Here is a 14,199-nt window from a genome sequence, read left to right on the forward strand (position 1 = left end):
TCATAATTGTTTTATTTGGTTACTAAAACTCAATCAAGCTAAATGTGGTCTTTTTTTCTAGATTTCATCATTATCACATGAGACTTGTCAACTTATGTCTCAAAGTGACGGGCGCAATGACAGTGACCCTCAGATCTTTGTTTACCATCAGACGCACGACTTGTTCATCCCGTCACTTGTTATGTTATGACAAAAAGCGCTACTGAGATCCCAAATTTATTTAGGCCACAGCACATGATGTTGAGAAAAAAATAACCATGTATAGTTTTAATATATATAATAAAATAAATAATCACCGACACATACCATTTAGTAGCAGTTGTGGTGTACCGGGTTCGATTCCCTAGCTTTTACTTTCCCTTCGAGGGTAGAAAATCAAACAAGGAAATCCGAAAATTGAATTAATTATAATTAAAATAAAAAAATAATTTACAATTTAAAATTTAAATTAAAAAAAAAACGGTACATAAATTTATTACGGGTGTGGTTACGTGCATTAACACTTTAGGTTTTCCGCTTCCGAGAATGGTGCTCCCCTGTATATTTGCCGGCGCAGAAGAAGGGCCACAGGACGAGCAGCAATTGGTAGCCGTTCAACGGAAATGCTTCGTCCGAGTCCGGACGTAGTCAAGCTCCAGGTGTATGAACCCGAAGGAAGCTCAGCAAAGGTAGCTTTCCAACCCGAAGGTAATTTAACCCGAAGGTAACTTTCCAACTCGAAGGTGACTCCTGCAACGGGCAACCAACTGGTAGTAACAGTTCTTTTGCCTCCGTTCTGAAAGCCCACAGACGGCAAAAGAAAATTAGGGAAGCACCTACGTAGTAGCAATTGCCGGTGGCGCGACCAGAACGGAGTTGCAGTTCAAAATGTGTGAAAATAGATAAAATAAAAATTTAGGTAATTAGGCCGAAGGCCAAGACGTTTGTTAGAAAAGAATAAAAACTAAATAAGCCAAAGAAAACTACGTCTGGTGAAAAAATACAATTAAATTTGATCGTTACAATTTGAAATTTTGATGATGCAATCCATTGACTTACAATTATATGGACGTCGGGTCCGCGCTAAAAAGTGTCCGCACTTGTAAGGCGCTAAAATCGTATACAGAGCGCCAAACTCCGCTTTAGTCTTCATTTGTTCTACTGACAGCGCGATACTGCGATGACATTACAATTTAAATTTCGAATAGGTTGACTTGGGACATTTTTTTCGTGGTTTTTGTATTAGACCCGTCGTCCATTTATTTGTAAGTCAATGATGCAATCTTCAAAATTTCTCTAATACAAATTTACGTTGTCTATATTTATCTATACAATCGTAGAAGGAGCTGCAATAACGACATAGTACTATTTGGTAAAATACAAAACATGAAATTAGCAAATAAAAGCATTACAAGTGTTTTGTGTGTCATTCAAGTTACCCTAAGCGGAAACTATTTAAGTACGTTTAATGTGATTGGAAAGCAATAATCTTCGTTAAAAATAATATTTTGCACTTTTCAAAATACGTTAACGGTTTCTTATATCGCGAGCGCGGCCAAACTGAACGTGGAGAAGCTCTGAAGACGTTCTAACGCTGCCTATCAGAGCTCGGCGAACGCCGGCGCCTCCCCTCTCTGGGTCTCCGACATCATTCCAAAATGCAACGTAAGCCACTATAGATTTAACCAATTTGTCCATGGTAAATCATGGCTTTAATGTTTTATAATCAATTATTATTAAAAAAAGGATATATTTGTTGAAGATAATATATGTGTTAAATTTTTAATAGTGCTAAATTTAAAACACGATTTATTCTACAATGAATTTAACAACATTGTAACGTTCCGTTGCAGTGGTTGACTTCATCCAGTCACTCAGGACTTTCCTCAACATCGCTTAAAATATGGAATCACCTCAAATTTGGAGGGCCGTGGCGTATTTCAAGTTTATTACATTAATAATTTTATTATACAAAATTTTAAAAATCATTTCTGCTTTTTGTATGAACAACATTATTTTAAGCTTTAAGGTTTGATTAAACTCTCAAAGCACCTTAATCTTTAAGTTTTTTGAAAACTTAGTTTTCACTTTTCATAATCGAAGCTGCTTTTATTTTGAAAATCTTGTTAACTCATTTGCTAACCACATATCGTATTTCGTAGTAGGCCTGCAGGATCGATATTTATGATCTTATTTAAATCAAGTGCCTTTATTAATAAATGTCACTTCTCGTTGTTAATAAGACCATTTAACACTGAGGCTACGGTTGAAGATCGTTATTAAGTCCTCGTAAAGGTACCAATTATATTCAATTGTTACAGAAACAGCTTGAGATGCATCTTGACGTATTATCTCAAGATACACCAAGCTGTTCTGTCTCGCGCGAGCGCACAGCGGTGACACACGCATCCATTAATTGTTACATTGTGTTCTAATTTTTCTCGACCGGCACGTGAATGTCTTAAACAATATGTCGGTTACGGCGAAGTGTAATGTCTGTAACATCGTCATTGACAAAATGTTGTCAAACATACAAAATAAATTGTCGGTTATTGATGAGGAAACCCTGGTGCGTTTATGTACGACGGCGTTCACAGGGGCGGAGGTTAAAAACTCAAAAGCGTTACTGTTTGAATCGACGGATAAGCAAAATGTACGGCGCAAAGGAGACAGGAAGGAGCAACGTGATATAAATGATATCATAAACTTATTTAGAACAGCAGACCCCAGTTCAATACCAGTATTTGTGGCTCGCCAATTAGAAAAATTGCCTTCTAAAAATATTATTCGGTCACTTGGAATGTACTAAACTTTTGAAGGACATCGTGCGACTCCAGACAGATGTGGACAGTATCAAAGCGACTTATGTTACTTCAAATGAACTTCAAGATCTGAAGGAAGCCGTAAAAGCAATGAAAATTATTGCCCCGTCCAGATTATCGACGTGCAATATTAATGGAAAACGGGGAGCTTGGCGTTTGGACAGTGGGCCCTTAGGTATTTCACACCCTCAAAACTCAATATTAAATTATACTGATGACATGTGTAAAGGGACAACATCGTCACCTACTTTAAAAAAATTGAGTATAGGTGCACAATATCGCTCGATTTTAATATCTGGTAGTCACTCCACCACGGAGAACAGATCACACCGTGGCCGCCGCCGCTGGCCTCTGCCGCTAGAACGGGCGAGGTGAGTCATCGCGGCGAACAGATGACTATGCCGGTCCTGCCGAGCGCTTCGAAATCAATTACGCACGATGTATCGTATGCGAAAGCGCTTATTATAAATTTGGATATGTCGCAAAAAAAAAAGTTATGAAAGATAATTGGCAGACTGTACAACTTATAAAAGAAATCCAACAACGACTACTACAGAGGGTAAGTTGGAACTGCGAATATTGCAGACGTAAATTTTAAAACAGCTGAACGTAGAATTAAAATGTTTATAAGAAAACCGAGAAGGATGCAATCGATTCCGAGATAACAGACTACATATTACAAAAAACGCAAGAATTGGTAACTTTGGAAAAAATTTAAATTAGAAATGAAAAGTTTTACAAAGCTTTTAAGTTCTTTGTCGCGGAATCGAAAGTGTCACTATTTTTAAGTAGTGATGTAAGGCCCAAAGATATTATCTTTCGTAAATTTGTGCATTACAAACACAAACAACCACGCAGAGCAAGCTCTGGTAACGGCAATGTACCAAAATTTTAAATATGACTTCAAGATCGTATACATTTGCAACCTTCAATTGTTAAAAGTGTTAAACATTGTGTTGAGGGTGTCAGAGAGCTGTGCAAGTCTTGTAACATAATAGGCCTTTAGGAAACATGGCTGTTCCCAGAGGATATTACATATGTGAATAGCATTAATGACGATTTATGTGCAACAGGGACATCTGCAATGAATACAACGGCTGGCATGCTGCGCGGGCGACCGTATGGGGGCGTCATCCTCCTGTGGAGGGGTATAGTTTTCAGGATGTGTCGGTAGTGTCGTGTGATAATCCGAGAGTGTGCGCAATGAGGGTAGTGACTAAAGATCGCCCTATTATAGTGATTAGTGTATACATGCCAACAAATAGTGCTACCTCGGTGCAGTGAGTGCTACTGTTGATGAATACGACAGAGAATCGGTCTACATACTGGTTGATTTCAAAGCTCATCCGAATGAACTTTTTTCCACTGAACTTATTAACCATTGTGATGAACTGGATTGGTGTTATATCGATGTACAAAAGCTCTACTTATACCTATATAAACGAAGCCTATCAATGTAGACGATGATTGGATCATTGTCTTATAACACAATCTGTAGTGTCATGAGTCCATAGTGTATACGTCAACGTTACGTGATCTTTCCCTCTCATGCTAGAGTGCGATTTAAATCTACTAACACCTAGATTATTCAACCCGACTAGCATACCAAATCCAAATCCCCAATCTCCAACAAGAGTGTTGGCAATGATATATACGTTGTGTGTCAGACATTGTTACTTGCCCGAGGATTTAATGAAAACCATTGTAATACCTGTAGTAAAAAATAAAACTGGAAATTTGTCTGACTCCAGTAGTTACAGACCAATTTCTCTGGCGACTATTAAAGCAAAAGTGTTTGATAGTATGCTTAACGCACTTAAGCAAACACTTGTACCTAAATCATAACCGATTCGGATTTCGGCCCGGGTTGTCCACGGAGAGTGCGATACTGTGTCTTAAGTATACTGTCAGATATTACCTGACTAGAAAGACAATGGTTTACGCCTGTTTCCTGGATTTATCTAGGGCTTTTGACCTGGTTTCCTATAATGTGTTTAGAAAATTAAGAAAAGTAAGAAAAGTTAAGAAATTAGAAGCCATTAAACTACCTCTGGAAATTGTACGAATACTGGTATGGAAACCAGGTCAACTGCGTGGTCTGGGACTCTATCGGATCAGTATAGGTTCTTTATTTTTTTTTCGTTGTGGGAGTAGTGCCCAGTAGCCTACGGACTGAAAACCCCACCTTGTGTTTTGCGTATTTCGTTGAACACACCGCGTTATCGGTTTACACTTTGTGTCCAACATTTTGTGAAATGTTAGTTGAAGGTGGGAGCGATTAATGACAGTGGTTTACTGCTTGGTGGCGTGCATTATGTGGTTAGGAGTAGCTGTTTGTGGCTATGATAGGATACCGGCTAATATACGTTAGAGTAGGAATTTAGTTAAATATTAATGGTAATAATAACAAAAATAAATATAATAATATTAAAAATAGATATAGTAATAGTAATAAAGCGACATAACAAAAATCAATATATATTATATTTATATATTTAACATAAAATTATAATATAAATAAAATAACATAAAAGAATTGCGAAGGAAGAAGTTAAGGGCGAGCTAATTCAGTTATATTAATTATGTACCATTAAAGCTCTTAAGATTTGAAATGATGTGAGTAAGAAGGGTGTGAAAACTTTCTGATGATGATTCTTTAGTGAGAGAACTACGAATGTCTATTGAGTTTATTCTGAGGTTCTGACAGGTCATTATGTGACTGGGTCTGCTAGAAGCAAATCTTGGACAGTCATAAAGGAGGTGCGCTAATGTTTGTTTTATTTATGCGGTATTTAGGGTCACATGGACAGTGGTTGCCGGCAGTTATGCCAAAACGGTGAAGATTATGATACCCATAATTATTTAAGTATTGAGCGTAAGGTTGTTACAATCATTTTGGTTGCACTTGCAGATTATAAACATAATTTAAAAAAAGTGTTTAAGACAGTATTCTAGTGCTATATTGGAATAGCCTTTGTTAAATGCTGTAGGTACTTACGTATTGATATTTTTATAACATCGCATTGATTATGGAGTATGACTAGGAAATAAAAATGAAATGCTGAAAAATTCTGAATTTGAGGCACTTTTGTTCAAACTACCACAAACACAGCAATAATAATCTATCAGAGGGCGATGGAACGCAACATTCAGGGCTTTAAACGTATTGATCGAGTACGCAATACAATTTTGCGTTCGATGACTGATATTCCTGATGTGGGGAGAAGAACAGCAAGGCTCAAATGGTTTTGGGCAGGCCACGTTAGCTGGATGCAACCCAAGAAGTGGGAGATCGTCGTCACTCCTTGGGTGCCCGAGGATGGAAAGAGACGGCGAGGAAGCCCGAGAAGTTATTGGCGGGACGATCTTGATGGGTTTGAGAGGGCGTGGTGGGAGATCGCCAAAGACGAGAGACCAATGGAGGATTTTGGGAGAGATCTTCGCCCTTCTTCGCCGCGCTATTCAACGCGAGTGCACCGCGAGATTATGCGAATGTGTGCGTTCGTACACCTCGCAGCGGAGGCGCACACATACAAACTTTACTGCTACGTTTCTATGGAATTACCATGGAGTTTTTATTATTCAAGTTATTGTACCACGCTACTCTCACCACCATCAAGAATGCAGATTATTACTGATGATTAATGTCAGAATGTCAGACCTTTCTCTAATTTCCTATTGGTCAAATTTTGGTGTACAGCTTGTGTAATTATACGGCTGTATAGTTATAAATTGTATAAGGCGATTTTTAAATTTCACTCATTTTCGGTCTCTATATTTTACTTAATGAGTCAATTTTAGTTTTGAATATCAGGCGTGCGTTTCTTGACTAATCAGCTACCTACCTCTGTGGATGCACGGTTAACTTGCTGGTCTGCCACATTGTGGTCCCAGGTTTAATTCCCGGGCCCGGAGAAATATTTGTATGGCCTACATTTATTTATCTCGTGAGTTTGGGATGGAATTTGTGGTTGGCTAAGTGTATGTCTAGTCTTATTTTTATTGTCGAAAATACTATTAGATACGTTGTTTCGATAGAATAAAAGCCCAAGATAACTTACAATTGTTGCCCAATTCTCATTTATTTCATATATATTTTGCGGATATTTCGCGAGCTACCGTTCGACTCGGATGCATAAATTCTTGTTCCGCAAAATTAATTCATTTTATAAGATAATAGTGATTTATTCAGTGTTAATTCAATATATTATTATAAACAGACAACTTTGATACGCAGTGACATTACAAAGTGCCAGTGAAGTTCCTTAGAAACTCAATAATATCTAAAAGTGCAAATACGTTTGCATAAAGACACCCACATCAAAATTATTGTGAAGCATTTCACGTGAACGCGTAAGCGCCGCATATTTTACGGCGCTTGGAAGAGATTCGGCGCCTGAGGTCGGACATGAACAACCAGTTTGAAACGCAAAAAGTCAGTCTCGAAAAAACTAATTCTATTCTTTCAGTAATGCAAACAGAAGTTACAGATCTTAGTACCAAGATTTCATCAATTCGTGCTGATCTTGACGAGGCAATACATTCCGTGCAGTTCTTATCGGAGCGGCATGATGATCAGGTCAAATTAAATAAAGAGACGGAAGGTACAATACGCCAGTTAATTAAGGACAATACTCTTCTAAGTGCTCAGGTAGCAGACATAAGTATAAAACTAGGACATATGGAGCAGCAGTATAGAGAATGTAATATCGAAATACAATCTGTACCTGAATTTAAGAATGAAAACTTGCTCAATCTCATTCAACAACTTTTAAAGACTGTGTCATGCAATGTTCCTGATAATGAAATTTTGTCTTTTCACCGTGTGGCAAAACAGAATTCGAAATCCGACCGGCCCAGAAATATCATAGTGAAGTTCTCTAGTACGCGTACACGCGATTCAGTATTGGCTGCGACTAAGGTCTTTAATGAGCATAACAAACAAGACAAATTGAATACATCGCATCTTGGTATAGCATCCAGCAAGAAGCCAGTTTACGTGATGGAACATTTATCGCCAGCAAACAAGCTACTGCATGCAGCAACACGATCAGTCGCAAAAGAAAAGCACTATGAATTTGTTTGGGTAAAAAACGGTCGTGTATTCATTCGCAAAGACCAGAAAGACTCTGCTAAGCTTGTTAAAAATATGGATTTCCTAAAGTCTCTGTAGTACAATATTTTTAGTATTAATATTAAATTTTTAGTCGATGCATGTTTTTTTTTATATATTTTCTTTCATCACAATGTCTTTAAAAATATATTATGCCAATGTTAGGGGATTAAGAACCAAAACTGAGGAATTATATACATCAGCATTAAGCAATGATTATGACGTGATAGCGTTGACCGAGTCTTGGCTTAATGATACCGTTTTCAATCGTGAACTTCTTGACGATAGATATGATATATTCAGAAGAGACCGATGTACCACTTCATCTCACAAAACTAAAAAGGACGGCGGGGGTATCGTTTTGGCTGTAAGTAAGAAATATAAGCCTCTTAGACGAACTAACTGGGAATCAATGTGTGAAGAATTGTGGGTTACTTTGAAATGTTACCATGGTCGGGAATTGCATATTTGTGTAGTTTATGTTCCTCCGCCTCCTAAAGTTGATTACTTAGAGGAGTTGCTTAGTAATATAACCCATAACATTCAAAACAACATTTCCCAGTCTTCTTTAGCGTTGGTTTTGGGAGACTTCAACTTACCCAACTTAGTATGGGTAATGAATGCAGAGAGTACTTACTTGTCTTCTCTGCCAATTACAGCTAATCTTGAAAATATGCTTATAGATAACATGTCTTTTAACAACCTATTTCAATGTAACGCTATTAAGAACTTAAACGAGAGAACACTCGACTTAGTATTTTTTAAACAACCAGACAACCTGACTGTTGTTCGAGCCTCTGATACATTACTTGAAAAAGTTGATGACCATCATCCCCCCTTAGTAATTAATATTTTATTTTCCACCCATAACAAATGGATAAATCCTAAGCACAATACTAGTTTAAATTTTGGAGTAAGTAATTTTGAAGCCATTAATCACGAGTTAAGTCTGCTAGATTGGAACGTAATCTGGAGTGACATGAAAGACGTGAACGATATGGTAGACAAATTCTATAATTCCATCATGCCAATAATACTTAAATTTACACCTAATAAAGTTAGGAGAGACACTAAATACCCTGTATGGTATAGCCTACCGCTGATTAAAGTCATCAAAGAAAAAGCAAAGTACCACTCCAGACATAAAAAATATAATAATCCATTAGATAAACTTACCTATAATATATTGAGAAAGCGATGCGATGCTTTAATTACGGAGTGCTATGCTAAATTCAAAGAGCAGGCTAAAGTACATCTGCGTGTCAATCCAAAGAACTTTTGGCAATTCATTAACAACAAAAAGTCAAATCGAGTGAACATTCCTAACGAAGTAAGGTTGGTTAATGTAAATGCTACTGGTGGACAACAGATATGCGATTTGTTCTCACACTATTTCCAGACCGTATATGAAAACGATGTTACATATTCAATTGATCTTAGCCGTGGATTTTTGGATGGTAAAAATATCCCTGCGCTGAGCAGTTTTTCTGTATCGGAAAGTGAGGTGTTAGATTATTTATCCTCTCTAGATTGCAATAAGGTAGTAGGGCCCGATTTATTACCACCAATTTTGTTCAAATACTGTGCAAATCAACTATCTAAACCTTTGTGTATGATATTTAATGTCTCTCTTAGTTCAGGAACATTTCCCACGATTTGGAAGACTGCGCGTCTCACTCCTATTCATAAAGGAGGTGCTCTGGATGAAGTAAGTAATTATAGACCAATTTCTCTCTTATCAACAGCTGGGAAAGTCCTTGAGTCCTTTGTACATAAGTATATTTATAATCATATTAAGGGTTTTCTTAACGCAGACCAGCATGGATTTCGACCTCGTAAGTCAACAGCTTCCAATTTAGTTGCATACGTAGACTATGTCTGTGATGTGCTCGATAACAGAGGAGAGGTACATGCAGTGTATACCGATTTTAAAAAGGCCTTTGACCTAGTAAACCATGACCTTCTGATTTTGAAAATTGAACACATGGGTATTCACGGATCTCTTTTGAGATGGTGTGAGTCATACCTGAAAAATCGATCTCAGTTGGTAGCCATTCATGGTTATCAATCAATAACCAGGAGTGTTCCTTCTGGCGTACCACAAGGATCCCATTTGGGACCTTTGTTTTTTCTTATATTTATTGACGACATAACCAGAAGGATTACGTCTAAAATCAAAATGTATGCAGACGATTTAAAAATATACCGATCAATCACCAGTTCAAATGACATATGTGCTCTTCAGGCAGATGTGGATAACATAAATGATTGGTGTAATAAAAATGGCATGAAACTTAATTTAAGTAAATGTTTTCATATTAAATTTAGTAGGAAGTCCTATCCTATCACAGCTACTTACTTTATTCAGGGCAAGCCTCTGACAGAGGTCACTCAGATTCGCGACCTGGGTTTGACTATGGACAGTACTCTTAGTTTTAGACATCATATAGACTCGATCATTACAAAAACGTCTAGATTGTCTGGTTTTATTATTCGACAAATGAAAATACTGAAGGATCCACAACTCACCGTAATCATTTACAACTCCTTAATACGGAGTATTCTTGAATATTGTAGTCCAGTGTGGAATCCAGGTTACCAGGTCTATTCTAATAGATTGGAGCTTGTGCAGAAGCGATTCTTGTACCATTTGACATACTCTGATAACATGTGTAAACGTCTTCTCTCCTATCAGTCGCGTGTCGCTCATTACGGTCTTCCTTTATTATATGTGCGCAGAAAAATTTCAGATATCATGTTTTTATATAAATTAATCCATGGTCACATTGATTCACCAGATATTTTGGAGCGTGTCAAGTTTTCTCTCCCTCGGCAAGGTAGCCGATTACAAAATCGGAAAACCTTTGCTTTGCCTGCATGCAAGACAAGGCTCGGTCATCATTCTCCTTTGTATAGAATGTGTAGCGACTACAACTACATTCGAAATGATTTCGATATTTTCTGTGGTTCTTTCTCCTCAGCTAAACGATGTGTACGTAACATTTATTCAAAAATCTAATTTAATTTATCACGTTTCTTTATTAGTTTGAGTAACTTTAACTTTTTCTTAATAACCTTAAGTAACTTTTAATCTTTTTATTTTAGTTATAAACAGGAATTGGGCTAGCCGAGTCCAAATTAGTTCGTAAGAAGTAGTACATGAAAATGATATGCATGTTGTGCTTACATCTAGTAGGTTTCATTGTACTCGTGTAGTAATTAAGCATGTTTCTATTTAAGACTGAAAGCATTGTAACCAGTTTTGTAAGCCAAATAAAAAAAAAAAAAAAAAAAAAATAATGTAAATTAATTTATCTAGAAAGTAGGATTCTAAGTGTAGATCTTTTTAACCAGCTATTTTAAACGTAATCTTTCAAATTCATTAGTCCCATATTTCTTACCACCGTATTACCTGTAAGTTGTGATTATTGTCTAATAAGTAACCAGGAAAATTTAACAATCTATACTTCATCTCTGTACCTCATAGGTACTTTAGCTCAGGGAAAAATTTAGTTTCAAACTTACAGGACAAAGTTTGCAGGAAAATATATTTGTATTGTAAGGAACTTTGTATTGGAACGTATAGTTTAAAAGACGTTAAATCTTTCTTTGAAAACGGCAGCCATAATAAATTAAGGAATCTCACTGTGAAGTTAAAGCTACATCGTGCTAAGTAAAGGGATTTAAATAAAACATTAGGGAACTCCTTGGAGGAGGCATGTGTAAGCGGGAGCCACATTATCGTGTTAGGGTGACCATATAAATAAGTACCGATGTGCTTGTAGAGGTACACTTCGGTGGAAACAAATCTTGGACAGGTGTTATTAGAGCTGTTGTACGAATATGCTTTATTAAAGTATATTCATATTGAACTCAAAGCATATTAATAACATCTACATACATGCTTATATGTTACTGAATAATTATCTCATCATTAATATGGGCTGAGTTTCATACAACGGATCTAAGTGGTTAGTAGGGGAGAAATGACTCACCATTTTCATAGCCATTTCCACATTCTCCTACTGGGTGCTTCTACTGGTAGGAGCACGAGGACTAATATGTCCTTATACTCCTATCGTGACGTCGTATGTATAATGTACACTGAAGTATAAGAAAAAAAATTAAAATAAAAAAGTCAAAAATATCTTTATTTCATAGGTTTCGACTGCCTCTGTGGCCGAACGGTTACCATGCCGGACTGCCACGCAGAGGTCCCAGGTTTGATTCCCGGGCTGGGAGAAATATTTATATGGCCTACATTTACTTCTCTCGTGAGTTTGGGTGTAATTTGTGGTTGTCTATGTGTGTGTCCATAGCACCCGCGACACAGGATTTCCCTAGTGCGGGGCTATGTTGAGTGCGTGCATTATTGTAGGTACGATTTTTTTAAATAATATCAAGTGACGGGACGAACAAGACGTGCGCCTGATGGTAAGCTGCACGCCTGTCCATAACAGTTGCAATACCACTCAGAGCTTTAAATCGCAAAGATCTGAGGGGCACTCCCACTGTGCCCGTCACCCTGAGACATAAGTTGACAAGTCCCATGTGCCTGTATTTTCACCAGCATTCTTACCCTTCACGACCAGAACACAGTAATGCTGACATGACATGCTAATGTTAATAATTAATAAACACTTTTGTTCAACGTAACAAGATCCCTCAATGTATACCTTCATGTGCTGCCGTACCAGGGTTAAGGTACACTTGAAGTTTGGTCGAGTGTTCAAGCAATGAACTCTGGAGCCTACCAGCAACGATTTTCATAATGCTGTTACCACTGCCAAACACTATGGGCGTCATGGATGCCGCACTCTTTTGCATTATGGCAGGAAAGTCATCTACATGTGTATTGGTGAACATTCCTGACGCGTTACACAATTGCAACAGCACCTGGAATATATTATTGCACACAACTCGTTAGAGAACAGAGTGTTCTGTGTGTAGTTAACCCATAGGTTGTAGGTGTAAATTGTCTGGCAATAATCTTCAAATAAAGATACCTTTGCGTAGTTAGTACATCTTGCAAACCTGCGGCCCAACATGTTATCCCATTACTGCTGCCCATGGTTTCTCTCGATATCAGTGTTGTCTTCTAAGGTTTCAGTGACCCAGCGCCCAAAATACTTAAATTTACATTACACATTATTTATTCTTAGATCGTTTTATAAATCGGCAATGTTTCCGGGTGAAAAAGAGATGTGTATCACCATCAAAGAAGATTTATGGTGTTGTATTCCAATGTCGACATAATACCTCATTTTTGCTAGTGCAACAAATATTGTAGATGGTGTATTGAATGTAATATACCTGTGTGTAATAAACCAATTTTCTTCAACTTTTTTAGTTATTTCTACATTTTCTAGTATCCCAGTTTTGACTGGCTCAAACAAATAGCACGAAAAAATATTCAAACAAGCGGCGTTCTTGCGTCGTTCGTAAATCACACACATAGAACAGACGTGACAGAAAGCCTTTGTGGCCACGTTGTTCTATGTATGGAATTTTGCCGACTTTTATCTGCAGTATCCTGTATTTATGGTTACCCTACTTAAGGCCGGTTTAGGTCGCGAGGTGGAGCGGCACGTGAGTCGGTAACGATGAAGGAAAAATGATGCGTTAAGCGAGATACATGTGTCTATGAATAATTTAACGCTTGTCTTTGCTATACTCAACTGTGTTTTACCTTAATCACCTGCCATAGCTTCAGTTCGTTTCACATACATCGGTGGTTGACTGTGCAAATATAAAATAAAGTTGAAAGCAAAAGCAGCAATGGTTCAAGAACGTTGTGAAGAAACTGAAATAAATATTTGAAGAAACGTTGGATTGACCAATAAGTCTGTACCCCGGGGATACTTTCTTTCGAGGTCGTCTGAGTAAAATCGTTCAAATTTTCATGTCGGCACCGTTTCGTAAGAAAACTTTCCGGTAATGTGTGTTTTTTCCACGGCTCTCGAATATAATCGAGGAATATATTCTAAGTTTCAATGGATGTTTTTACGTTATTTAATACTCAAATACAGTCAACATTAACTGCACCTTTTCAGTTAAGATTCGAATCTACTCTAAAGTCATAATCGTTGTTTTTGACGTTACAGTTTTGTTGGAAAAAAGGTTTATTTTTGCACTTTACGATTGAGTACTTAGGTTCTACACAAAACGTTTCAAGGCTTTTAAAGGCTGACAACACGTGGGCAGCTCGTCTGATGCTGCAAATGTCCATAGGCGACGATGACTACCTCCCATCAAGTGGTTCGTCTGCCTTGTTTGTATTAAAAA

At 37.4% G+C, this 14,199-nt stretch overlaps 1 protein-coding gene across 1 annotated transcript; it reads left to right on the top strand.

Moving 5' to 3' along the window:
- Positions 1-602: 602 nt before the first annotated feature.
- LOC113239276 lies at positions 603-7,974 on the top strand. Its single transcript, XM_026476197.1, has 4 exons — positions 603-687; positions 3,875-3,949; positions 6,058-6,297; positions 7,271-7,974. The coding sequence occupies exons 1-4, from the start codon at positions 603-605 to the stop codon at positions 7,972-7,974; spliced, it is 1,104 nt and encodes a 367-aa protein (XP_026331982.1).
- The last annotated feature ends 6,225 nt before the right edge of the window (positions 7,975-14,199 follow it).

Source organism: Hyposmocoma kahamanoa, unplaced genomic scaffold, assembly GCF_003589595.1.
Source record: "Hyposmocoma kahamanoa isolate Upper Pololo Valley unplaced genomic scaffold, ASM358959v1 99754, whole genome shotgun sequence".
Lineage (NCBI taxonomy): Eukaryota > Metazoa > Arthropoda > Insecta > Lepidoptera > Cosmopterigidae > Hyposmocoma > Hyposmocoma kahamanoa.

Excerpts from the sequence above, each read along its gene's own strand:
- LOC113239276 (XM_026476197.1), top strand. The coding sequence starts at position 603 with ATGCTTCGTCCGAGTCCGGACGTAGTCAAGCTCCAGGTGTATGAACCC. Across the intron at positions 688-3,874 it reads GGTAGCTTTCCAACCCGAAG|GGACATCTGCAATGAATACA; the intron begins GTAATTTAACCC and ends TATGTGCAACAG. Across the intron at positions 3,950-6,057 it reads CGTCATCCTCCTGTGGAGGG|GCCACGTTAGCTGGATGCAA; the intron begins GTATAGTTTTCA and ends GGTTTTGGGCAG.